General features: G+C 44.0%; 2 protein-coding genes across 5 annotated transcripts in view; one reads left to right on the top strand and one right to left on the bottom strand.

The window, feature by feature from the left end:
- MPPE1 (metallophosphoesterase 1) lies at positions 1 to 24,149 on the top strand. 3 transcript variants are annotated; one of them, XM_066353428.1, is made up of 10 exons: positions 1 to 21; positions 9,686 to 10,081; positions 13,237 to 13,345; positions 15,595 to 15,698; positions 16,371 to 16,445; positions 18,701 to 18,809; positions 18,978 to 19,043; positions 19,152 to 19,274; positions 20,371 to 20,511; positions 21,482 to 24,149. In XM_066353428.1, exons 2-10 carry the CDS (start codon positions 9,801 to 9,803, stop codon positions 21,662 to 21,664), a joined length of 1,191 nt encoding a protein of 396 aa, XP_066209525.1. In that variant the 5' UTR covers positions 1 to 21; positions 9,686 to 9,800; the 3' UTR covers positions 21,665 to 24,149. The 3 variants fall into 3 exon arrangements, with proteins under 3 accessions (XP_066209525.1, XP_066209523.1, XP_066209524.1); XM_066353426.1 differs by lacking the exon at positions 1 to 21 and adding an exon at positions 1,299 to 1,432; XM_066353427.1 differs by lacking the exon at positions 1 to 21 and adding an exon at positions 1,459 to 1,508.
- Positions 22,959 to 24,587, bottom strand: part of GNAL (G protein subunit alpha L) — a 211,171-nt gene continuing 209,542 nt past the window's right edge. For both annotated transcript variants that reach the window (XM_066353423.1, XM_066353425.1), the window contains exon 12: positions 22,959 to 24,474. In XM_066353423.1, the coding sequence (XP_066209520.1) occupies positions 24,328 to 24,474 (147 nt within the window). In that variant the 3' untranslated portion in view covers positions 22,959 to 24,327. The remainder of the gene's footprint in view (positions 24,475 to 24,587) is intronic.

Raw genomic sequence — 24,587 nt, 5'->3', positions numbered from 1 at the left:
TAACAAAGAGAAGGCCTGCTGGTAAGCTTTTCTTCTTTGTAACAAATGGTTCTTATTGACAGCGTTCCATCTTCCTGCAACGTTTGCTTTTTTTATTTTTGTTTTTGTTTTTTCTTTTGTATTTTTCTGAAATGAGAAGTAGGGAGGCAGAGGAAAAGACTCCCACATGCACCCGACCGGGATCCACCCGGCATGCCCACCAGGGGCCGATACTCGGCCCGTCTGGACCGCCTGGAGCGCCTGGACCGCTGCTCTGTTGGATCCCCAGCCGTTGTAGCACCTGAAGGGGAGGCCATGGAGCTGTCCTCAGCGCCGGCGCCAACTTTGCTCCAGTGGAGCCTTGGCTGCAGGAGGGGAAGAGAGAGACAGAGAGAAAGGAGAAGGGAAAGGGTGGAGAGCAGATGGGTGCATCTCCTGTGTGCAGGAAATCGAATGGGAGACTTCCATACTCTGGGCCCATGCTGAGCCAACCGGTCAGGGCCCCACCTTCCTGCAACTTTTCATGACAACAGTACCCATTTGCCTAGAAGCTGTAAACTGCTAAGTCTGCAGTTCATGCAATGATACAACTTATCCAAAAATATCTCTGGGATCAAGCCTCCATGGTGAGTCTATTAAAAATCAAAAGGAGAGAGAGAGAGAGAGAGAGAGAGAGAGAGAGAGAGAGAGAGAGAAAGAAAGAGAAAGAGAGAGAGAGAGCGAGCCTGACCAGGCGGTGGCGCAGTGGATAGAGCGTCGAACTGAGCTGCGGAAGGACCCAGGTTCCAGACCCCGAGGTCACCAGCTTGAGCGCGGGCTCATCTGGTTTGAACAAAAGCTCACCAGCTTGGACCCAAGGTCGCTTGGCTCAAACAAGGGGTTACTGGGTCTGCTGAAGGCCCACGGTCAAGGCACATATGAGAAAGCAATCAATGAACAATTAAGGTGTCGCAATGAAAAACTGATGATTGATGCTTCTCATCTCTCTCCGTTCCTGTCTGTCTGTCCCTGTCTATCCCTCTCTCTGACTCTCTCTCTCTGTCTCTGTAAAAAAAAAAAAAAAAAAAAAAAAAGGAAAGACAGAAAAGTTTATAAGACATTTAAGGATGGCACAAAGGATCAAGTCATTGACGAAGATGCAGGCACATTTATGTGTTTGCTTTCCTTTGGATCTATTGTTTGGAGTTGCCAGCGGAGCCCTGACTGGTTCTCTTCCTGGGATCGCACGCAGGCTAGCCGGCCACCGGCTCTGTCTGCACAGCGCGCCGCCCGGGAGCCCGAGTTTCGGAACCGGGGCTGGGCTGGGCTGGGCTGGGCGGGGCTTTCTGGGACGACTCCGGGTTTCTCTGTGAGGCTGACGTCACCGGGGCGGAGTTCCAGGGCGACGATGACGCGCCCGGCGGCGCTGAGGAAAGCGGAAGCTGCGGGATGGTTGGCCTGGCTCCGAGGACAGGTGAAATGAGGGCGCCCCGCTCAACGTGGGGCTTTGCTTTCCCATCCGCCGGTGTCGTGCTGAGCTCCCAGTGAAAGTGGGATTTTACATGTATCCTTGTAACCGTGTTATAATATTTATGCTTTTAGGTTGATTGCTATTCCTTGTCAGTGCAAACTGGAACCCCCTTGCCCTTTTAAGAGTTAGCCTATGGAAAGAACAGTATTTTGGAGAATAGTAATTTATTTTGCTGGAAAATGACTCTTAAGTAATGACTATGTTATTAAGTCGTAGGGGTTTCTCACTTTCTGGCTTACTATGTATATTGAAAAATATTTTTTTTAAATATCATTTAAGATAAAAATTTTATAAATTTTTATACAGTATTCTATACAGTAAGAATGGCCATTGATGACATTGTGTTAATAGTGTATTTAAGATAATGAACAAGTAAGAGAAAAAATTACAGGTTAGTATATAGAAAATATTTTTTAATGCTCTTTTGGGGGGGAGGGAATTTAGATATTCAATAACTTTGACGTTAAAAATGGGTAAAATATTTTGCTCTCTGTGATGCATTGCAGCCATCATTCTTATTGGACAATATAGAACAATGTTGTATACGTGTCTTACATAAATATTCTATACAGTAATTTAAAGGACCCATTCTTTTTTTTTTTTTTTTTACAGGGACAGAGAGAGAGTCAGAGAGAGGGATAGAAAGGGACAGACAGACAGGAAGGGAGAGAGATGAGAAGCATCAATCATCAGTTTTTTGTTGTGACACCTTAGTTGTTCATTGATTGCTTTTTCATATGTGCCTTGACCGTGGGCCTTCAGCAGACCCAGTAACCCCTTGCTCAAGCCAGCGACCTTGGGTCCAAGCTGGTGAGCTTTGCTCAAGCCATATGAGCCTGCGCTCAAGCTGGTGAGCTCGGGGTCTCGAGCCTGGGTCCTCTGCATCCCAGTCCGACGCTCTATCCACTGTGCCACCTCCTAGTCAGGCTAAAGGATTCATTCTTGAACAGTTATATAATGTCAATCTTTTTTTAAAAAATTGATTTTAGAGAGAGAGGGGAAAGGAGAGAGAGAAATACTAAATTTTGTTTCACTTATTTATGCATTCATTAGTTGATTCTTTTTTTAAAAAATTCATTTTAGAGAATAGAGAGAGAAAGAGCAAGAAGGAGAGGGAGAAACAGGAATCATCAACTCCCATATGTGCATTGACCAGCAAGTTCAGAGTTTTGAACTGGTGACTTCAGCATTCCAGGTCCATGCTTTATCTACTGTGCCACCACGGGTCAGGCTATTTTATTTCATTGGTTGATTCTTGTATGGCATTTGGGGACATCACTAACAAACTGAACTACCAGGACAGGTTTCCAACTTCTGTTTTTCTTTCTGTGCTCTAAACTGCTTACCTGCACTATTTTTAAAAAAAAAAATCAGGTTCCTTGTCTGTGTGCCACAGAACAGCAGCCATGTGACTTTTAAAAAGTGATATGGTTTCCACTTTAATAATAGTTAACTGAAAGATTATTCAGCAACAACACTCACATTTTCTGTTTTATTTTAGGTCAGGGTGCTTGGATTTGGGGCAGCACAAGCCAATTTACAGCTTTCATACTTAACACAGTCTCATTTATTATTTCCATTCTTTCAAAGGGGAGAAGGTTGATTCAGTGTTAGCTCCTTAAATCCCAACTCCTAAGGCTTAAATATATATATTTAAAAGTAGTGAATTTAGCAAGCGAACGTGACTTGAAGGAACCACTAAGCTAAAGCCAGCCCCAAAGTAGTGAATTTAGCTCTGAAAAAAGCCCTTGTTACAGGATATTGTTAGCTTGTAGGGGTCTCTGTGTGTTTCTTTTTTAAAAAAATTGTGGCAAAACCTACATAACAAAATTTATCGTTTTAACTATTTTTAAATGTACATCTCAGTAGCATTAAGTGTAAGGACATTCACATAGTTCGGCAACCACCACCAGTGTCCGTTCTCAGAACTGTTTCATCTTTCCAAACTGAAACTCCATATCCATTAAATAAAAACTCCCCATTCCTCCTCGTCTGGCCACTGGCAGCTGTCCTCTGCTCTTGCCCCTAGGGATTTGCCTACTGTAGCTTCCTCAATAAGTGGAATCATGGCAATTGTTGTCCTCTGACTGGCATATTTCAATTAGCATAGTGTCCTTAAGGTTCATCCATGCTGTAGCACAGTGGTCCCCAACCTTTTTTGGGCCACGGACCGATTTAATGTCAGAAAATATTTTCACGAACCGGCCTTTAGGGTGGGACGGATAAATGTATCACGTGACCGAGACAAGCATCAAGAGTGAGTCTTAGATGGATGTGACAGAGGGAATCTGGTCATTTTTTAAAAATAAGACATCGTTCAGACTTAAATATAAATAAAATGAAAATAATGTTAAGTTACTTATTCTTTCTCTGCGGACTGGTACCAAATGGCCCACGGACCGGCATGTATTAGAATTTTCTCAAGTAATTATGGCATATATACATAAAACTTACCATCTTGCCAATTTTGACTATTTTTTAGAGCAGTTTTAGGTTCACAGCAAAATTTAACAGAAAGTTCAGAGTTCTCATATACCCCTTGCCTCCATACAGCACTGTCCCCAGATCAACGTCTCCCCCAGAGTGATACATTTGTTACAATAGATGAATCTACATCACCGCATTGCAATCACCCAGAGTCCATAATTTACATTAGGTCTATTCTTGGTGTACATTCTATGGGTTTTAGCAATGTATAATAGCTATTATAACAATGTATGTCCACTGTTATAGTATCATTCTAAAAATGCCCTGTGTAGGCCTCTGGTCAGGTAGCTCAGTTGGTTAGAGTGGTGTCCAGCATGCCAAGGTTGCAGGTTCAATCCCTGGTCAGGGCACATACAAGAATCAACCGACCAATGATTATATATAAGTGGAACAACAAATAGATATTTTTCTCTTTCTGTCCTTTTCTCTCTAAAAATCAATAAATAACAATATTTTATTTAAAATGAAAAATAAAAATGCGTTGTGTTCCATCTGTTCATCCCTCCCCCCACTCCAATTCCTGGCAACCACGGATTTTTTTACTGTCTTCATAGTTTTGTCTTTTCCAGAATGCCATGTAGCTTGGAATCATACAGTATCCAAGGCTTTTCACCTTGGTTTCTTTCACTTAGTAATTGCATTTAGGTTTCTTCCATGTTTTTTCATGGCTTGATGGCTCATTTTTTTGTTTTTCTTTTTACCACTGAATAATATTTCATTGTCTGGCTGTAACATAGTTTATTTTTCCACATAGTTTATTTATCCATTCACTGGCTGAAAGACATCTTGGCTAATTCCAATTTTTGGCAATTACGAATAAATTTGCTATGAATATCTATATGCAGGTTTTTGTGTGTACATAAGCTTTAAATTCTTTTGGGTAGTAAATATCAAGCAACACAATTGCTGTATCATAGGATAAGAGTATGTTTAGTTTTATAATAAATTGCCAAATTGTGTTCCAAAGTGGCTGCACCATTTTGCATTCTCACCAACAGTGAATGAGAGTTCCCTGTTGCTCCACCTCCTCATCAGCATTTGATGTTGCCAGTGGTCTGGATTTGGGCCATTCTAATAGCTGTGTAGTCACATCTCATTTTAATTTACTTTTCTCTAATGACATATAATGTGGAGCATCTTTTCATACACTTATTTCTCAGTATACTTCTTTGGTGAGATGTCTGTTAAGGTCTTTGGCCCATTTTTAGTCTATTTTTAATTTTTACCCAACTACATTAAGGTATAATTGACAAAATTGTATATATTTGAAATACACAACATGATAATTAGAGATTGTAAAATGATTACCACAATCAAGTTAATTAACAGATCCATCTCACATAGTTACCCTTTTTTGGTGTGGTGATAACTCTTAAGGTTTATTCTCTTACTTTTGCCCATTTTTTAATCATGTTGTTTTTTTCTGAGTTTTAAGATCTGTATATGTTGGTTAACAGTCCCTTATTAGATGTGTTTTTTGAAAATATTTTTTTTCCCCAGTGTGGAGCTTGTCCTCATTCTCTTGAACCATCTTATCTACTTTATTTATTTATTTTATTTTTTTCTTCTTATCCAGTTTTAAGTGTACAGTTCAGTAGTGTTGAGTGTATTCATGTTATTGTCCAACCAAACTCTAGAGCTCTCCTGTCTTGCAAAACTGAAACTCTAAGCACGTGAAACAACAGTTCCTTATTTTCCCTTCCCCAGCCCCTGGCAATCACCTTTACACTTTTTCTTTTCTTTTTTTTTTTCTTTTCTTTTCTTTTCTCCTTCCCTCCCTTCCCTTCCTTCCCTTCCTTCCTTCCCTCCCTCCCTCCCTCCCTCCCTCCCTCCCTCCCTCCCTCCCTCCCTTCTTTCCTTCCTTCCTTCCTTCCTTCTCTCTTTCTTCTTCTTCCTTCTTTTTCCTTCTTCTTCCTCCTCCTCTTTCTTTCTTTCTCTTTCTTTCTTTCTTTCTTTCTTTCTTTCTTTCTTTCTTTCTTTCTTTCTTTCTTTCTTTCTTTCTCTTTCTTTCTTTCTTTCTTTCTTTCTTTCTTTCTCCTCCTTCTTTTTCCTTCTTTCTTTTCTTCTTCTTCTTCTTCTTCTTCTTCTTCTTCTTCTTCTTCTTCTTCTTCTTCTTCTTCTTCTTCAGAAGGGAGGCAGAAAGAGAGGAAGGGAGAAAGATGAGAAGCATCAACTCGTAGTTGTGGAACTTTAGTTGTTCATTAATTGCTTTCTCATATGTGCCTTGACCAGGAGGTTCCAGCTGTCCCAGTGACCCCTTGCTCAAGTTAGTGATTTTGGGCTTCAAGCCAGCGACCATGGGGTCATGTCTGTGATCCCACACTCAAGCCAGGGTGACCTTGGGGTTTCGAAACTGGGTCTTCAGCATCTCTTGCCTATGTTCTATCCACTGTGTCACAGCCTGGTCAGGCTCCACTTTATGTCTATGAATTTGACTACACTAGATACCTCATACATGAAATTATACTGTATTTGTTCTATTGTGACTGACTTATTTCACTTAGTCTATGTCCTCAAGGTTCATCCATGTTGTAGAACATGTCAGATTTTTTTTCTTCCTAAAGGGCTGAATAATATTCCATTGTATATGGATGTATATAGATTGCATTTTGTTTTTCCTTTTTTTTTTTTTTTTGTATTTTTCTGAAGCTGGAAACGGGGAGAGACAGTCAGACAGACTCCCGCATGTGCCCGACTGGGATCCACCCGGCACGCCCACCAGGGGGTGACGCTCTGCCCACCAGGGGGCGATGCTCTGCCCCTCCGGGGCGTCGCTCTGTTGCGACCAGAGCCACTCTAGCACCTGGGGCAGAGGCCAAGGAGCCATCCCCAGCTCCTGGGCCATCTTTGCTCCAATGGAGCCTCGGCTGCGCGAGGGGAAGAGAGAGACAGAGAGGAAGGAGAGGGGGAGGGGTGGAGAAGCAGATGGGCGCTTCTCCTGTGTGCCCTGGCCGGGAATCGAACCCGGGACTTCTGCACGCCAGGCCGATGCTCTACCACTGAGCCAACCAGCCAGGGCCTGCATTTTGTTTTTCCATTCATCTATTGATAGACATTTGGTTTTTTCCCACTTTTTAGCTATTGTGAATACTGCTGCTATGAACAAGGCAAGATCCCTGTTGTAAGGAGCTTACAACCTAGTGCAGTAAGAAGTACATTGTATATCATGACCAGTACACACAGATACATGTACATAAAGATGGAAACAAAATTTTGTAAAATAAACTCTGCTATGCCTTGCCTTTACTATGTGTAGTATATATTAGTATTTTATATTCTTTATTATTCTATTTTCTTTTTTAAAATTCTGGTCACAAACCACCAAACCAATTTTGTAAACCAGTGATGAATCAGTTTTAGCTTCCAGAAAAATTCTAGGATAGTAGGTGTTACTAAGCTGTATTTTTATTTATTAATTTTAGCCTCCAAAGCTACTCTGTCTTCATTTCAGAAGGTAAAAGGGGGTATGCTTTGGCAGTAACATTGAAGACAATATTGGGAATACTAGTTTGATGAATAATACAATAAATTTTGCATGAGGAAGAAAAGTGATTTTCCAAAATTTGAACAAAAGGAATTCTGTGTAAGGATTTGGTGCCAGAGGGTATCAAACACAGTTTTCACTCTGCTGAGGAGTTCTGTGTTTTAGAGATATTCCCGTTATACCAGAGAGATGATGCGCTTGGAACTTGGGTTTTCTCAAGAAAATAAGTAATAGACCAGGTGGCTTGCTTGCTCTCCTGCTTTCTCTTTCCTTTCCCCTCAGATGCGTCTATTTCTCTATGGAAAGAAAACGTAGGAGTCCGAGGGAAGGACTAGGGCTGTCATATTCTTTGGTCGCTTTGCGCAGGGCCCTCCTTATCTAAGCCAACAGATTGATTAGTCATCCCGCAGCAGGCAGCCTGGAGCAGAGGGCCCAGCGAGAGGGAGCAGCAGGACCGACTGTGCGTGAAAACCGGTCGGGGAGGCTGTGCTTGTGCATGTAAAGCCATGGCTTGCCTCCATGTGTCATCTGTCCTAGGACTGCAGTTTTGTGTCCTCTCCAGTCCCTGAATCCCACTGTGGGCTGCACTTGTGTGGCCAGCAGTATCTTCGTTTCCAGACCATTCACCCCTCTTTCAGATCTTAGCTACTGCTACTGAAATACAGTTCTCAGAGTAAAGGCTGCATGGACAAGAGCAGTTTGAAAGCTGTCATTCTGAATATCTTGGGAAACTTAGAGACAACAAGGGGGCGAGGAGATTCTAAATGGAGAGGGTGAGGTATGGGACGTGATCACTAATGGTCTGGTTGGTAGAGATACTGTGGATTTGCTGATGGAATTCTAGTAAGAGCAATTGATCCTAGGTTACATGCATGGCTACTTTTGACCTCTCTGAGAGGTCATATTAAAATCTAGCACTTCTTTTTGATGGTACCAAGGGGGAAGAGGAAGAGGGCCCAGTAAGTGTTAATTCTTAGAAAGTATATGTAACAATGTAACAGACTATACCGTTCACCTTTCTTTACCTCTTATTTGAAAGCAAAAGTGGAAAATGTTGTCATTGGCCTTTCTATACTGTGGGGAGAGCTTATTTACCACAAGGAGCCTTATCAAAAACTATATTTTGTAACAACTTCATAGATACTGTACCTAGCAAAATATGCTTTGTATTAGCTCTGTGTAAAAGTATTTGTGGTGTAGGATGATTTTTTTTATACATGTATCTTTTTATAACTTTCCAGGAACTAAGCACATTATCTGATACTGTAAATTATTTTCTGTCAGTGCTTTAGTTCAGGATGGGCAATAAATTATTTCTAAAGGAGGTCTGAAAGTGGAAAGAACAGTTTGGTTTTATAGAATGAGTTGCTAGTTCATTAAAGCTTTTTACTTTTGTAAAAAACAAATAAAAAATCTAGCACTTGTGGCCTGACCTGTGGTGGCACAGTGGATAAAGTGTTGCCCTGGAATGCTGAGGTTGCAGGTTCGAAACCTCGGGCTTACCTGATCAAGGCCCATATGAGAAGCAACTACTATGAGTTGATGCTTCCTGCTCTTCCCTTTTTCCTTTATCTCTCTCTAAAATCCATAAATAAAATCTTTTAAAAAAATCTGCATGTGTGTACGGTTGGCTCCCTCTTTAATCAAGTACAATGCTTACTATCTATTATGCCATTCGAGTGCAGACGGAGGAATGGTAAAGGCTGGAGGCCCAGAGCCCTTCATCTCACACCTAGAGTGGAATGTATTAATTGGCTCTCTAAAGCACACTGTGTGTGAAGATTCACTTCTTTTATGGAAAAGAGTATAGGAGAGTAATGAATCCACACCAGCACATTACAGAGGGCTTATGACTTACTGATTTTTAACGTCCTGGAGAGGTGGTGGGGATTCCTTTTAGGAATTACACTTCAATGATATTTTTGATATGTTGACTTTCCCTGTTATGTCTACTTCCTAAAGTGTCCATCTGAAAGATTCTTGGTTAATGATTTCCAAAGTGGTGATAAAATTTTATCATCTCAGTGGAAAGGAATTCTAATAGTATTATTCTGGCATACCTGCTTGTTATCAGCAACCAGACATATTATCATTGTAAGAGTGGAGGACACTGCTCAGTTGGGAATGTGGATAGGATTCTGTAACTCATTGGTTCTTCACAGAGAGAGCCAGTGATAGAGGCATTATTAAGAAACATAACCCAACCCTTTGCTGTTTCCCTGTAGGTGCATGGCTAAGACCCGGACACCATCGGCACCTGACCCAGGATTCTACAGTTTTCTCCTGGTGAATTCTTGATGGATCTGGCTCTTGATTTCTGGCAGCGCCTGGGCAGGAGAAATGGCTGCTATCAGATTTGGGTTTGGAAGGCTCAAGTTTCATCTGTTAAAGAGCAGGAGTTACTTGCTGTTGAAACTCATAGCTGTTGTCTTTGCTGTGCTTCTATTTTGTGAATTTTTAATCTATTACTTAGTGATCTTTCGGTGTAATTGGCCTGAGTTGAAAACTCCAGCCTATGATGGTGAACAAGAGACTCTTGAACCTGTCCTGAAAGCCATGTTTTTGGCTGATACCCACTTGCTTGGGGAACTAAGAGGCCACTGGTTTGACAAGTTACGAAGGTAGGAGCCAAAATCAGGAATCTCGGAAATTCTGTTTGCAAAAAGGTGTAGTCCTCTCCCCACAGGTCAGGCTTAATGGCTTCCGGGTACTCATTAAAGATTTTCCTCTCAGAGGAAAACATAAATGGGGCATTGGACTTTTCCTTGAACTTAATATTTACTGAGCATCTGTTCTATACAGGAGCCAGGATTTGGAAGGCAGATGTGGGATTGGACAGGTCACCAGGACTCTCTGAACCTGTCTCTGCCTCCTTGTCTGTAACTGGGTTAACATGAGAAATTGCACAGGCTGTGTGAATCAAGTGCCCAACACAGAGCTGTGGTCAGCAAAGGGCACTTCCCCTCACCGCGGGTGGGGCAGACACAGAGTGTGGTGGGTGGACCCTTCGCACAGTCACTGGAGTGTCATTTTGAGCTCACTTGGTTTTTGTCCACTCTGGGCAGCAGGTGGAGCAGAGCTGACAGGTGGCTGTGTCCCTGGGAAGACAATCAGAGCCTGTCTGTCCCTCCAACTTTGACCTGCACAGTGTAGACTATTTTCCCACAGGAGGCTTTTTAAAAATTAAATTGTGGTGAAATACATGTAAGATAAAAGTTGCTATCTTAAACATTTTTATGTAATTGTAACTGTCCTTTTGTGACTGGCTTATTTCACTTATTGTCGTCTTCAAGATCCATATATGTGTCTTCGCATGTGTCCAAATAGCCCTCCTTTTTAAGGATGAATAATATCCCATTGTATGTTTGCACCACATTTTGTTTATCCATTCATCTGTTGATGGGCTCTTGGGTTGCCTTCACCTTTTGGCTACTGTGAACAATGCCCACCAAAAGATGACTGATGGGGGCTTTTATTTATTTATTTATAAACTAAATTTAATGGGGTGACATTGATTGATGAGTACCTGGGTTTCAGGTGAACATCTCTGTAGCCTTTGAACCGTTGATTGTGTTGTGTGCTTATCACCCAAAGTGAGGTCATTTTCCGTCACTGTATATTTGTCCCTCTTTACTTCCCCCCGCCCACTGGCAACCGCTTCACTTCTATCTGTGTGATGGGGGCTTTCGACCACGTGTCAGAAGAGCTCTCTCCTTGCCCCTGATGATGTGCTGTGACCCCTTTTCCTTACTGCGACTTCATTTGTGCCTCTCTAACTAGATGCCTATTCTTGCCAGTAGCAGGGTCCTCAGAGTGCTTTGATATACATTAACCTTACACTGGGTGGAGACATGTGACATCCCCAGGGGGAGACATGTGACGTCCCCAGGGTGGGGGAGGAAGCAGATGCAGGCGCTCCTCTCCTTTTCCTCAGTTTTAAACCAGAGGAGGCGAGACAGAAGGTCGGGGTGCAGCCGAGCCCCCCTGGCTTTGCTCAGACCTTACACTGGTGCTTTAGTTAGAAGCAGCCTTCCCTTTCCTGTTCTGCTGCTGTTTCTAGAATCTTTCTTCCCAACCGCAAATAGCGTGAAGTCGGGAAGAGCTGAGAAATGTATTCTGAGAGGTATCTTTTTTTTTTTTTAATTTTTTAATTTTTTTTGTATTTTTCTGAAGCTGGAAATGGGGAGAGACAGTCAGACAGACTCCTGCATGCGCCCAACCGGGATCCACCCGGCACGCCCACCAGGGGCGATGCTTTGCCCACCAGGGGGCGATGCTCTGCCCCTCCGGGGTGTCGCTCTGCCGCCACCAGAGCCACTCTAGCGCCTGGGGCAGAGGCCAAGGAGCCATCCCCAGCGCCCGGGCCATCTTTGCTCCAATGGAGCCTCGGCTGCGGGAGGGGAAGAGAGAGACAGAGAGGAAGAAGGGGGTGGGGGTGGAGAAGCAAATGGGCGCCTCTCCTATGTGCCCTGGCCGGGAATCGAACCCAGGTCCCCCGCACGCCAGGCCGACGCTCTACCGCTGAGCCAACCGGCCAGGGCCGAGAGGTATCTTGAGTGAAGCTGTGCCATGCAGCAGTTTACATGAGGCCTGAAGTCTCCTCTGACCAAAAATTACTGTCCCTTACGTATATGCCCAGGACAGAACCTTTCTCCTTTGCAGGGGGAAGCCGCCAGGAACATGCTTTAAAAAGGAGGCAAGAATTGGGATCCTTAGGAAAGTGACAGGTCAGGGTCTGTTAGGAGAGAGGGACGGTGGAGAAAGCAGTGACAAGTTTGAGCACCTGCTGTGCTGGCTGTTCACAAGTACTACCTCAGTGGCTCCTTTGACTGTCCTGTGACAGTGGGTGTTTATTATCTGCATTTAACAACAAAGAAAGTAGGAGTCAGGGAGAGGAGGCAACATTCTCTACTGGTTAGTGGGTGGAGCTGGGATGGTAAGCCACTGCTCATCAGGGTCCAGGTCCAGCCCCTTTTCATTCACTTGTCCCACCTGAAGGGTGATGACTTGTATGTCTGAAGCCTACAGGAGTTACAGTTTTGATATTGTCTAGTCTGTTTGTCTCATCGCCTCTCCCCAAATCTGAAGGCAAGAAGTTGAGGTCCCTTCAAGAAGAGGTGGAAATTAAGCCAGTTACTGTCATCTCCTCAATGTGGTGCAAAGTTAGTCTACACTGGGCAGCTCTGGTGGCTTTGCTCCCCACATTTTTTTTCTTTTTTTTTTTTTTTTTGGTATTTTTCTGAAGCTGGAAACAGGGAGAGACAGTCAGACAGACTCCCGCATGCGCCCGACCGGGATCCACCCCGCACACCCACCAGGGGCGATGCTCTGCCCACCAGGGGGCGATGCTCTGCCCCTCCGGGGTGTCGCTCTGCCGCGACCAGAGCCACTCCAGCGCCTGGGGCAGAGGCCAAGGAGCCATCCCCAGCGCCTGGGGCATCTTTGCTCCAATGGAGCCTTGGCTGCGGGAGGGGAAGAGAGAGACAGAGAGGAAGGAGGGGGGGTGGAGAAGCAAATGGGCGCTTCTCCTATGTGCCCTGGCCAGGAATCGAACCCGGGTCCCCCGCACGCCAGGCCGACGCTCTACCACTGAGCCAACCGGCCAGGGCCCCCACATTTAATCAGATGTGGATTCTTTGGCCCTTCCAGGCTGGGAATGTGAGTGTGGGGCCACGGAGGAGGAGATTGGGACCAATAAGTTTACCTTTAAATGGTCCAGGAGACAGGTGGAGGTTCCCCCGGAAACAGACTGATGCGTGTCCCCATTGGCCTCTAGGGAATGGCAAATGGAGAGAGCCTTCCAGACAGCTCTGTGGCTGTTGCAGCCAGAAGTCGTCTTCATTCTGGGGGACATCTTTGATGAAGGGAAGTGGAGCTCCCCCCAGGTAGGACTCTTCAATCCTGGCGCCTCAATCCTGCTTTCAGGGCCCTGGACAGGCAGCCCCGAAAATGCACGAAGTGATGTCAGCTGGGGTTAGAAGTTTTGTGTAGGATCAATATTATAAATATATAGTCTGTTCTGAAGATGATTAGGATCTGTGTCTAATGTCAGTCTGGAGTTAGGTTGACTAATTTTATATTTGTCTATGTAGGAAATCTGTAGATTAGTCAGACGTCACTTTGTGGGAATGCACGGTCCTGTGAATGTCTTGAAAAGGGAAAATTGGCAAGACGGTGTTTTTCGATTACACATTGACACATAATTTGATTTTACGCTCTTTACACTCTTATTTAACCACTACATTAAACTATGCTACAGAAGTTGCTTGCTAGCCCCTTATTGTCTTTCTTCTGAGGGAGGGAGCCGTGCAGAAGGGGGCGTGGTGCCATGTTCCTCTGCCTGAGCACTGAGGTGACGGGAAGAGAGGCCGTTCTTGCCTCTGCTGTCAGTGCTTGGCTTGTTACGTTTCTGGAATTAATGGGAAAAAAAAGAACTTTTTTTTTTTTTGTATTTTTCTGAAGCTGGAAACAGGGAGAGACAGTCAGACAGACTCCCGCATGCGCCCAACCAGGATCCACCCGGCACGCCCACCAGGGGGTGATGCTCTGCCCACCAGGGGGCGATGCTCTGCTCCTCTGGGGCGTCGCTATGTCGCGACCAGAGCCACTCTAGCGCCTGGGGCAGAGGCCAAGGAGCCATCCCCAGCGCCCGGGCCATCTTTGCTCCAATGAAGCCTCGCTGCGGGAGGGGAAGAGAGAGACAGAGAGGAAGGAGAGGGGGAGGGATGGAGAAGCAGATGGGTGCTTCTCCTGTGTGCCCTGGCCGGGAATCGAACCGGGGCTCCTGCACGCCAGGCCGATGCTCTACCACTGAGCCAACTGGCCAGGGCAAAAGAACTCTTCTTGTTGCTTAAAAACATTTGGTCACTGATGGTTTTTGGAAGAGACTAAAAATTCATTGGTATTTCACGGCACAATCCAAGAGCTGTACAAAGCATGTCTGGGCCCAGATGTGATAGAAACCCGTTGTTTACAGGGTTGTGGTGTCTGTTATAATCTAGTTAAAAATTAAATATGAGATAATGAGAAAAGCGACTAGTTATAAAATGAGATTGGATATATACGTTGGTTTTCCAAATGGCCATTTTATGTTTTTCTAGTTTTATGCTAGTCTGATTTTACATTATTTTAAATTTAAATATTACTTTGTAGAGTGAAGTCTTTGTAAATGTATTGAAGTACTCTACCCAGCATGTTTCCCTAGGTTGGGCTGTAATTAAACTTTCAGTATAAAACTTATTACTGTTTAACCAGGCGATGTCTACCCTAGAGTATCCAATTGATGTTTTTAAGATGAATAAAAACAAGAACTATAAAACATAATTCCCAGTATTTAATAGTTAGATTTTGTTTTCTCTCCACGTCCTCAACAGTGGCTCTAGGGCAGGGGTCCCCAAACTTTTTACACAGGGGGCCAGTTCACTGTCCCTCAGACTTTTGGAGGGCCAGACTAAAAAAAAAACAAAACTATGAACAAATCACTATGCACACTGCACATATCTTATTTTAAAGTAAAAAAACAAAATGGGAACGAATACAATATTTAAAATAAAGAACAAGTAAATTTAAATCAACAAACTGACCAGTATTTCAATGGGAACTATGCTCCTCTCACTGACCACCAATGAAAGGGGTGCCCTTTCCAGAAGTGTGGCGGGGGCCGGATAAATGGCCTCGGGGCTGCATGCGGCCCGCGGGCCGTAGTTTGGGGACCCCTGCTCTAGGGAAATGCTAACGCTGAATGTGAGCTTGTCCTTGTCTCAAAGGAGACATGTGAATTCACTTGACATTTCCCAACAGCCCGTTCTTATAACATGACCAGAGGTGATGTGACTCTCCAGCTGGGGTCTATGTGCCGTCTTCACGGGATCCTGAAATAATAGCTATATGAACCAGGTACTCGGGAGGTGGCCAGTTCATGTTTTAAGATGAGGATAGCATTTAATTAAAAGTTGGCATTGAATTAAATAATTAAAATACTAAGTTAGTTTTGGAAAAAAGTTTGACATAGAATCTACATTAGCTTTGTGAATAACTGATGGGGACAGGGGAAATAACTTCTCATCATCAAAACAGGGAGCCACAGGGAAGAGAAGGTTCTCTGAGTATTAGCAGTGACCATCTTATCCCACAGGCCTGGGCGGATGATGTGGAGAGGTTTCAGAAAATGTTCAGACACCCACATCATGTGCAGCTGAAGGTAGTTGTTGGCAACCATGACATTGGCTTCCACTATCAGTAAGTAGTTCACTAAAGCATTGCAACGTGAGCACCCTTGCTAACTCTCATTTTGCACCTGCTGCAACTTATGTGAAAGTCTTGTTTGGACTGTGTGTGTGTGTGTGGGAATCTGTGTAAGATTGGAGGAAATTTGTATAAGATAAAACCTCTGGAATGTAAGCTCCATGAGGGCACCGATTTTTGCTTTGGAGCATCGTACACCTTCAGTGAATCTCTTAAATTAATGATTTGTGGGTGCCCTTGTGTGATTCTAACTTGGAACTTATCTTTAATGGCTAGTTATTTTTTTGAGGGGGGAATTGGAAAACAAGATGATTTAGACTTTAATAGCTAATATTTATATAGTATTTATTATGTGCCAGCTTGTGTTAAGCATTTCCATACATTAACTCATTTAATCTTCGCCACAGTCCTATTATTTTACCCATTTTGTCTGAAGAAACTAGGCTCTGGGGACTAAGTCATTGCCCCAGGCCTCGTGGTTAGTTGGTAGTGGAGCTGAGAGTGCACCTTGATAACCTGGGGCCAGCTGAGCTCCAAACTAACAGTGCTAGTCGGGGGCTCAAATCCTGAAAGGTTCCCGTTGTGAGTGTGTGTGTTCATGATAACTTGTAAGAGGCTTTAAATTGGCTTGTTTTGAGAAATGTCCCTATTTACAATTTAATGCAGGATGAGCACATACAGAATAAAACGATTTGAGAAAGTTTTCAATCCTGAAAGGCTGTTTTCATGGAAAGGAATTAAGTGAGTATTATTTGTGAATTCTTACAAGGACCTTTAGTCCTTGGAATTAATTTTTCAAAGGTGACCGCCACACTGATCAGACCCACAGTCTGTCTGGCCTGGGTTGGTCTCTGACGAAGGTGCTTTAGGCTGCCATCATTGAGGGCCCCATCGGAGCCACCTGGCCTGGGTTGGTCTCTGACGAAGGTGCCCCATCAGAGCCACCACCCTAGTTTTCCCTAACAACCTGCAGTGAACCGGCTAGTCTGTGGCTTTGCCTAGCCACCAAGAGAATTGTATTCCGTCGGTACTGTCTCTGGGTGATAGAAATGTCATCAGTCCACTTTGTAAAGGAGTTTTTTTTTATTTGTTCAACATTTACTTCTCTCCCTTTTTAAAGGGTGTTCCTGTGGTTGTGGTGTTCTAGGATTTGGCCAGTGTGCTCACTATGCTCTGTAGCTCTGCGCCTACCCCTACTTCCATCAGCCTTGATTTTCAGATCGAAGCTTCCTCACCCTTTGTCTGACCATCAGCACCAGCTCCCCTTCTGCAGGGCAATTTTTGTGCCATCTTGGGACCCTTCCCAGTCTCTGTGTGTTTACAGCGCAGTGGACCAGACAGTACCTACACATTATTCTAGCTGAGACCTAGTGGAAAAAGAAGGGGTGGGAGAGGAAGCTTCTGCTATTTTGATCATAACCTTCCCATGGTATCCAGTACTCTGTTGGCTTTGGCCAGAGCAGCTAACTGGGCCCACCAGACGATGTGATCTGTGTGAAGCCCCGAGAGACCAGGGTCCAGTGGGTTCCCCACAAAGCTCACTTGTTCTCTTCCTTTGCCGGTAAGGCAGAGTGCTGGGCGTTTTCTTTCCTGAGTCGTAATGGAGACTTACACAGTTTGAATTTTTTCTCCCTGGGCATTGAGTTTAAAATTGTGACATTAAATATGCTAATTATACAGTGTGTTCGTAAAGTCATGGTGCACTTTTGACCGGTCACAGGAAAGCAACAAAAGACGATAGAAATGTGAAATCTGCACCAAGTAAAAGGAAATCCCTCCTAGTTTCTGTAGGATGATGTGGCAGCATGTGCGCATGCGCAGATGATGACATAACACCATGTATACAGCGGAGCAGCCCACGGCCATGCCAGTCGAGATGTGGATGGTACAGAGGAAAGTTCAGTGTGTTCCGTGGCTCGCTAAATTCGAATCCATGACCAAAGTGCAACGTGAATATCGGTGCGTTTATAACGAAGCACCACCACATAGGAATAACATTACTCGGTGGGATAAGCAGTTGAAGGAAACCGGCAGTTTGGTGGAGAAACCCCGTTCTGGTAGGCCATCAGTCAGTGACGAGTCTGTAGAGGCTATACGGGATAGCTACCTAAGGAGCCCTAAAAAATCTGTGCGTGAGCCCACATCAAACTGCACTGAATAGGTATGAAACTGGGAGAGTTTTCCTTTTATTTGATGCAGATTTCACATTTCTATCATCTTTTGTTGCTTCCCTGTGACCAGTCAAAAGTGCACCATGACTTTACAGACACACTGTACTGTATTTCAGATTATCTGATTAGCCAGCTCCTTATCTCTAAAATTCTTTAAATTTCAAGCAATCTTTATGACAGGGACCTTGTTCATGCAAAAGTTGATGTGTGTAGGAAATAACAACACATTTAATGGAAGTTTATAGAAAATCTGTATAACTGAACTGGTTGCAAAGGAGAACCATAATTGACTCATTTGAGGTCATCCACACTAGTCTAACCAGCACCGCACCCCCCAGTCGTGCCTGCTTGCTGAGAACCAGACATTACTGAATGCTGCCTGTAGTCTACTTTATGGAATAACAATATCGCTATCACTGAGTACTTTCTAGGGCAGGGCCTATTTTGTTGCATTATTTCACTTAATTCTCACAGTGAGCTGATGGCAGGTGTGCTATTTTTATCCCCATTTTGCAGATGAGGCACAAAGAGGCTAAGTAGAGGTGCCCAAGGACCCATGGTTTGAGGCTGAGCTTAGCGTGTCTGTCCTCAGAGCGTGTCTGTCCTTGTAGATTTCTCAAGTCCTAGCTTACAAATCCTTTCACCATGTCTTGGACTTCAGTCCCAATAATGCTATTTTGTTTTCTTAATACCGACTACTGCCTAAAAACTCGGATTATTCGAGTTGTGTTTTGAAGCTGTTCTGGGGGTTTTATTTCAAGGGAGCGATATTGCACGGACAGAAGGCGAGCAGCCCCCGACCCTCTGCTTGCTCCCACCCCGCAGCTTTGTGATGGTCAACAGCGTCGCACTGGAAGGGGATGGCTGCGGCATTTGCTCGGAAGCAGAAGCTGAGCTCATGGAAATTTCTCACAAACTGAATTGCTCCCGAGAGGTAGGAGAGCATCTGAATAGCATAGGTGCCTTCTGTTCTGTCATGTTCTAAGGGCACAGCGAGTGGGAGCATTTGTGTTTTTATCATTCTGTCATCTCTGCCCTTCCTGCCTACCATGCTCGAATACGTGCTGGCTTTGCAGGGTAACTGCTCATTTCTGACCCACAGGAACCCAGCTCGGGCCACTGCGGCCACGAGCAGCCCCTGCCGTCGTCGGCCCCTGTCCTCCTGCAGGTGAGCTCCTCCTGCAGGTGGGGAGGGAGAAGGCAGCTCCTTGTTTCGGGCAGGACCACCCAGGGTCTAATAAAGCCACGTCTTGACTCTTCTTTCAATCCCGGACAGCACTTCCCGCTCTTCCGGAGGAGTGACGCCAACTGCACCGGGGAGGACGCGGCCCCTCCGGAGGACAGGGCACTGCCCTTTAAGGAGAGATACGACGTGCTTTCTCGGGAGGCCTCGCAGAAGGTTTGGCAGGGTACCAGGTTCTGACCCAGAGACAGGACTTGTGTAGTTTTGACTGAGGGATGGAGGACAGGTTTTGGCACTATCTCAGATTTTCACCTCATCGGTGTGTTCCTTCCCCCACCCTCCCAGTGATATTAGCAAGAGGAAGGGGGGAAAGGGGGAAAGAGAAAGAGAGGAACACTGATTTGTTCCTGTGTGTGCGCTGACCAGGATTGAACCTGCAACCTCTGTTCTTCTGCGGATGCTCTAACCAACCAAGGTACCAGGCCAGGGCCACTTCTGTTTCTTAATATCCAGTTAATAATATTTTCAGCTATTCTTTATTCAAAAATTTCCCACCAACTTAAATGTATTTGGAAATGTAAGTGGAACTTAAGAGTTAATTATTTTAGGGACTTTAAAATGCTCTTTCTTAAATATATATTTATATAATATATAGTATATATATATAATAAAATATAAACATATTTATGAAATACATTTATAAATATTTCTAAAACTAAAACAATTTAAAAATATGAAATCCGGGTCCTGGTCAGTTGGCTCAGTGGATAGAGTGTCACCCAGCATATGAATGTCCTAGGTTTCATTCGGGTCAGGGCACACATGAGAAGCGACCATCTACTCCTCTCTCCCTCCTTCTTCCTCTTCTCTCCCTGTTCCCTTCCCACAACCAGTGGCTCAGTTGGTTCTGATTGTTCCCAGTGTTGGTCCTTGTGCTGAGGATGGCTAGGTTTGTCTGAAGGCATCAGCCTCAGGCACTAAAAATAGCTCGGTTGATTTGTTGCAGATAAGGGTTGCGTGGATCCCAGTGGGGTACATGCAGGAGTCTGTCTCTCAATCTCCCCTCCTTTCACCAAAAATTAATTAGTTAATTAATAAAAAAATAAAATTTAGGATGAGGATAGATTCTAAGAGCCTGAACTTAATTTTGATAGAATATAAACAAACCAAAGGATTTGGAGGTAAAATTAAAGCAGCCCTCAGAAGTCGGGGTTGCGTATTTAGTTTAATGAAATTGACAGTAGCCCCACTGTGGGACCCAGGAGGGTGGGGTCCCAGCCCTAACTGCCTGTTGCTGTCTCCCGTGCGGCAGCTGCTGTGGTGGCTACGACCTCGCCTGGTCCTGAGTGGCCACACGCACAGTGCCTGTGAGGTGCTCCACGGAGCAGGGACCCCTGAGATCAGCGTGCCATCATTCAGTTGGAGGAACAGAAACAACCCCAGTTTCATCATGGTAACGTGAACATTTATTTTTGTCTCAAAGCTTTCATACGTATTTAAACCAACACAGTAATCAACTATTAATTGCTGCAATCTATAAAAATATACAAAAGCCTTAAATAAACTTCCCTCACTCCACATGCACCCTTGATCTGATACACTGCCCCCCATGTCTATCTGATTCCCCCCCCCCCCGACTTCTTTGCATTATTCTGGGGGTGGCAGAGAGGAGCATCTTACAGAGTGTTTTATCCTTCAGGGATGGCAGTGTCCTCTGATGTTAGACTCTGTTGGATTTTTTAAGGAAATGGAATCACTGCTTCATTAGCTATACTCAGTCATGTCTTGTTTTCCAAGTGTGGCCATGTGCTTTGGCAGAAAAGTGCCATAGCTCTTGCAGGTTGATTAAGGATGTTTTTCGATTAGTGACCACCTGATGTTTCAGCTCCTTTCTTTTGCCCTTGGGTTCCAGCATCCAGTTCATAATGCTTTTATGTCAGATACTTCTGCTTCATAAAAACGTGGGGAAAACCTCATGTGGTCAAATTCAAGTAGTCACTGAAAACATTCCCCACTGTCACTCCACATAGCAAAACTGTCTACCCTCCCCCAAAAAAGTCCCATTGAGATGCCCTGGCACATATACTATTTCTAGGTGACAGATGGCTTGTTTTAACATCAACGGTCATGAAAAATAGCCTTGTACTCCTGTTCCTCAGTGATCGTGGCTTGAAATCCTCATGCCTCTCTATCTCTCCAGTACGTCCCCTATGGTTAGAGGGAGCTTTGACTTCCCTTCTCCCCACTGCTTGTGTAGGCTAAAGGCTGTGCATCCTTAAGTCCCAGATGAGACCAGCCACTTACCTGCCTCACCCACGTAAGCCAAGAAAACTGCCTTGCCTTCTTGTTTCTGAGTCAGACTGTTGTGCAGGAGCTGTGCGTGGAGCTCTCACTGCAGCATAACATTCCTCTTCCCTTTCCAGGGCAGCATGACACCCACAGAGTATGCCCTGGCCAAGTGCTACCTTCCCTTCGAGGACACAGTCCTGATCACCTACTGTGGAGCAGCTGTATTCCTTGTGGTCCTCATCGTAGTGCACCTTGGACTTCTTGGCTCAACTTTTCTTTTTGGTTGTAAGCTGCTCAGAAAATTTAAGACAGTGTGAAGAGCAGGAGACTTTTTGCATTTAGTAATATATATCAAAGCCAAAGAAACTGAACTTCAGGCAGTGCTCATGTTAGAGGAGACCAAAGTAGATGGTCTTGATGCACATCACAGAAATTCTAAATCACTGATGCAAATTACTGCAGAATAAATAGTTGATTGTACTGTTCTCATGCTATACAAGTAGAACGTGTACTCTACGACAAATCTGTTTTCTCGTTTTATCAAATATATGTATAATCGAAGACTGTATCTGTACAATATGTAAACACTATTAATGTCATCACTTGCATGCACTAGACAGTCCTTCCTTCCCCAAGATGGAGCCAGCAGCCCTGGAGCACACTTGGGAGTAGGTGGATACAAATCAAACATTAGGTTTGCTTCTGTCCTCCTATGAAGTCATTCTCAAACTCCTATGTATTACAGAGCTGTCCACTGAAAATAAATGTACAGATGCCACAAGCAGGAATATATTGTTTACACAGACTTTTGTACTTTTGTGCTAAATTAATGGAATCATATTTTTGATAAGTGTAATTTTCTCTCCAGCAGACTGAGTTGTTAAATCTGAATTTAATGCCTGTCAGTGATAAAAATAAACTTGAAAAAATGGATTTGAGTCAGATAAAATGTATTCTTTTTGTGTGTTTTTTTTTTTTTTCCCTAAGAGTCTAGTTCTTTTTTCAATCAGACTTTTAAATAGCAAGTTTAGTTCTAGGGGAGTTGTTGAGTAGTAATAATGCATGTAACAATATACAGCTTAATTTTTTGTGTAATATGGGGGGGTTTATCTCTTCAGTTTTTCTTCATGTTTTACTTTGAAAGTGCAATGAAAACTGAAGATAAGCCCTGCTTTATATGTCTCAGTTCAACTGAGAGTTTTATGAAACAGTTAAGGATGACGGGAGCAGGAATTCCGTGATAATGAGCTAAAATATATATGTAGGTGTTGCATTGACTGTCCATAAAGTTGTCATCCTTTCACGTTAAAGTAGTAGTATTTAAAATGAGATAAGTTTATAAAGGATTATTAAAATGCTAATTATGTGATAGAGTAAACTTTAAAATACTTAACAAAAACTAGAAGACTAAAAGAAAATTGATGAAGTAATAGAGGCTAGGCTGTTCCTTTTCTGGATTTGTATTGTTGAAATATAACTTTGGACATCATGACAGATGATCTCTGACCTAAGGAAACTACCCTAAAAGCTGTGACTGAGGACAGAATATAAAACGTCCCAGCTACAGTGATTCTTGCTTTGTAGATACACTGTGCATAACTTTTGAGGCTGTATTTGCAGATCTTTCAAATATGAGAAACAGCCATATATGCTGGCTTTATATTTCACATAAAAGTTTTATAATGTTTCTTCTTGAAAAGGCAAGTGAGGTTGCCATTCTTAGATTCTCCTAGGCAGATGTGAATGTTGACACCCTTTTGTCTTTTCCTTCCTGTTTGTTTACGATGGAACCTGTGGTCAAGCGAATGATTCACAAACTTTGACAGTGGGAATGGTTGACCCAGTCCCACACAGGGCACCTGCAAAAGTCTATAAATCGCAAAATAATCAAGAAACATATTTTCTGGAGAGAAGAAATATCCTTGGTTCTCTGGGTTCCTGAAAGAAGCTTGTGATGTTAGTACGGCATTAGTTGTAAGACGTAGATGATTAACGTATATAACATACATGTATATATAATATTTTAAAAATCAAGGAATATTTTTCAAAGTACCAACCTGATACAATGTTCTAAATTCTATGGATTCTACAGATACCATTCATTCTCTTTCTTAGAGCAAGCAGCAGGTATGTTGACATTTAGCTGTTCAGCACAATAAGAACACATTTCTTTTACAGATATAGCCGCAATCAAGGCACACATATCTACAAGGATTTTTCTTTAGTAGTTATACAAAATAATTGTGTGGTCTGTACAATGTAATAAACTAGCAATAAGACAACAACAACGAAAGAATGTCTGAGACGGGCCCCAGCATAGGTGAAGTCCAGGGAATCGTTTTCAGACTGGACACACCTTGCAGTAGTGAATGTGGTGGGTTTTCTGCCTAAATGTAAAAGGCTCAGAGTAGCTCTAATTCAAATGCCTGAGACTAGCAGAGACTCTCAATATTATTTTTAAAAGGTTTTCTTGACAATCTGTGTTTTGGGGCCTACTCTAAGTCTTGGGCTGATGCAGATCAGAGAAGGCGGCCCCTGTCCGCCTGCTGCTCCTTGAAGCTAGAACTGGAAAGCCAGGTAAGCCTGGCCGCACTTCGCACAGGCGCCTCCCAGCAGGCTGTGTGATGCGCAGAGGGCGAGTGCACTTCTCCGCCATCTATCAAGTTTTTAATGAGTCACTACACTGAATGGATGAATAAAAGGGGCCCCCACCCAAAGAAATTTCACTGCAGTGTCACCCAGGGGAGAGTGGACGGTTTGCAGCGACACAAATCGGGTGCGGGTGGGGAGGCTAGGGAAAGCCATGTTCAATGAAAACAAAAGCCACAAACCAAACCTGAGGGGAACAGAGGTAGCCAGAGGCTTGGTGGTCACGGCAGGACAGACGGTTGCCTGGACGACACTGGGAACTCTCCTTTGTACCACGGCTTGGCTTGGGGCTGACAGGCAGGCAGTTCGGAGGGCGGCGGAGGAAGGCGCCTCACAAGAGTTCGTACTGTTTGAGGTGCATCCGCTGGATGATGTCGCGGCAGTCGTTAAATACCCTGCGGATGTTCTCCGTGTCCACGGCGCAGGTGAAGTGCGGGTAGCAGTAGTGTTTGCCGTCCCCTGTCGCTGTGCTGATCCTCTGTAAAAAAAAAAAAGACGCATCTGTGCTGCAGGGACCCGGCCATCTTGCCCAGGGGCGCACAGAACACTGTCCCACCCCAGTCATTCTTGGAGAAGAATTTGAGCGACACT

This window comes from Saccopteryx leptura, chromosome 11 (genome assembly GCF_036850995.1).
Source record: "Saccopteryx leptura isolate mSacLep1 chromosome 11, mSacLep1_pri_phased_curated, whole genome shotgun sequence".
In the NCBI taxonomy this organism is placed as follows: Eukaryota; Metazoa; Chordata; class Mammalia; order Chiroptera; family Emballonuridae; genus Saccopteryx; species Saccopteryx leptura.
The sequence above is the reverse complement of the archived record's forward strand: the minus strand, read 5'-3'. Positions and strand labels throughout refer to the sequence as shown.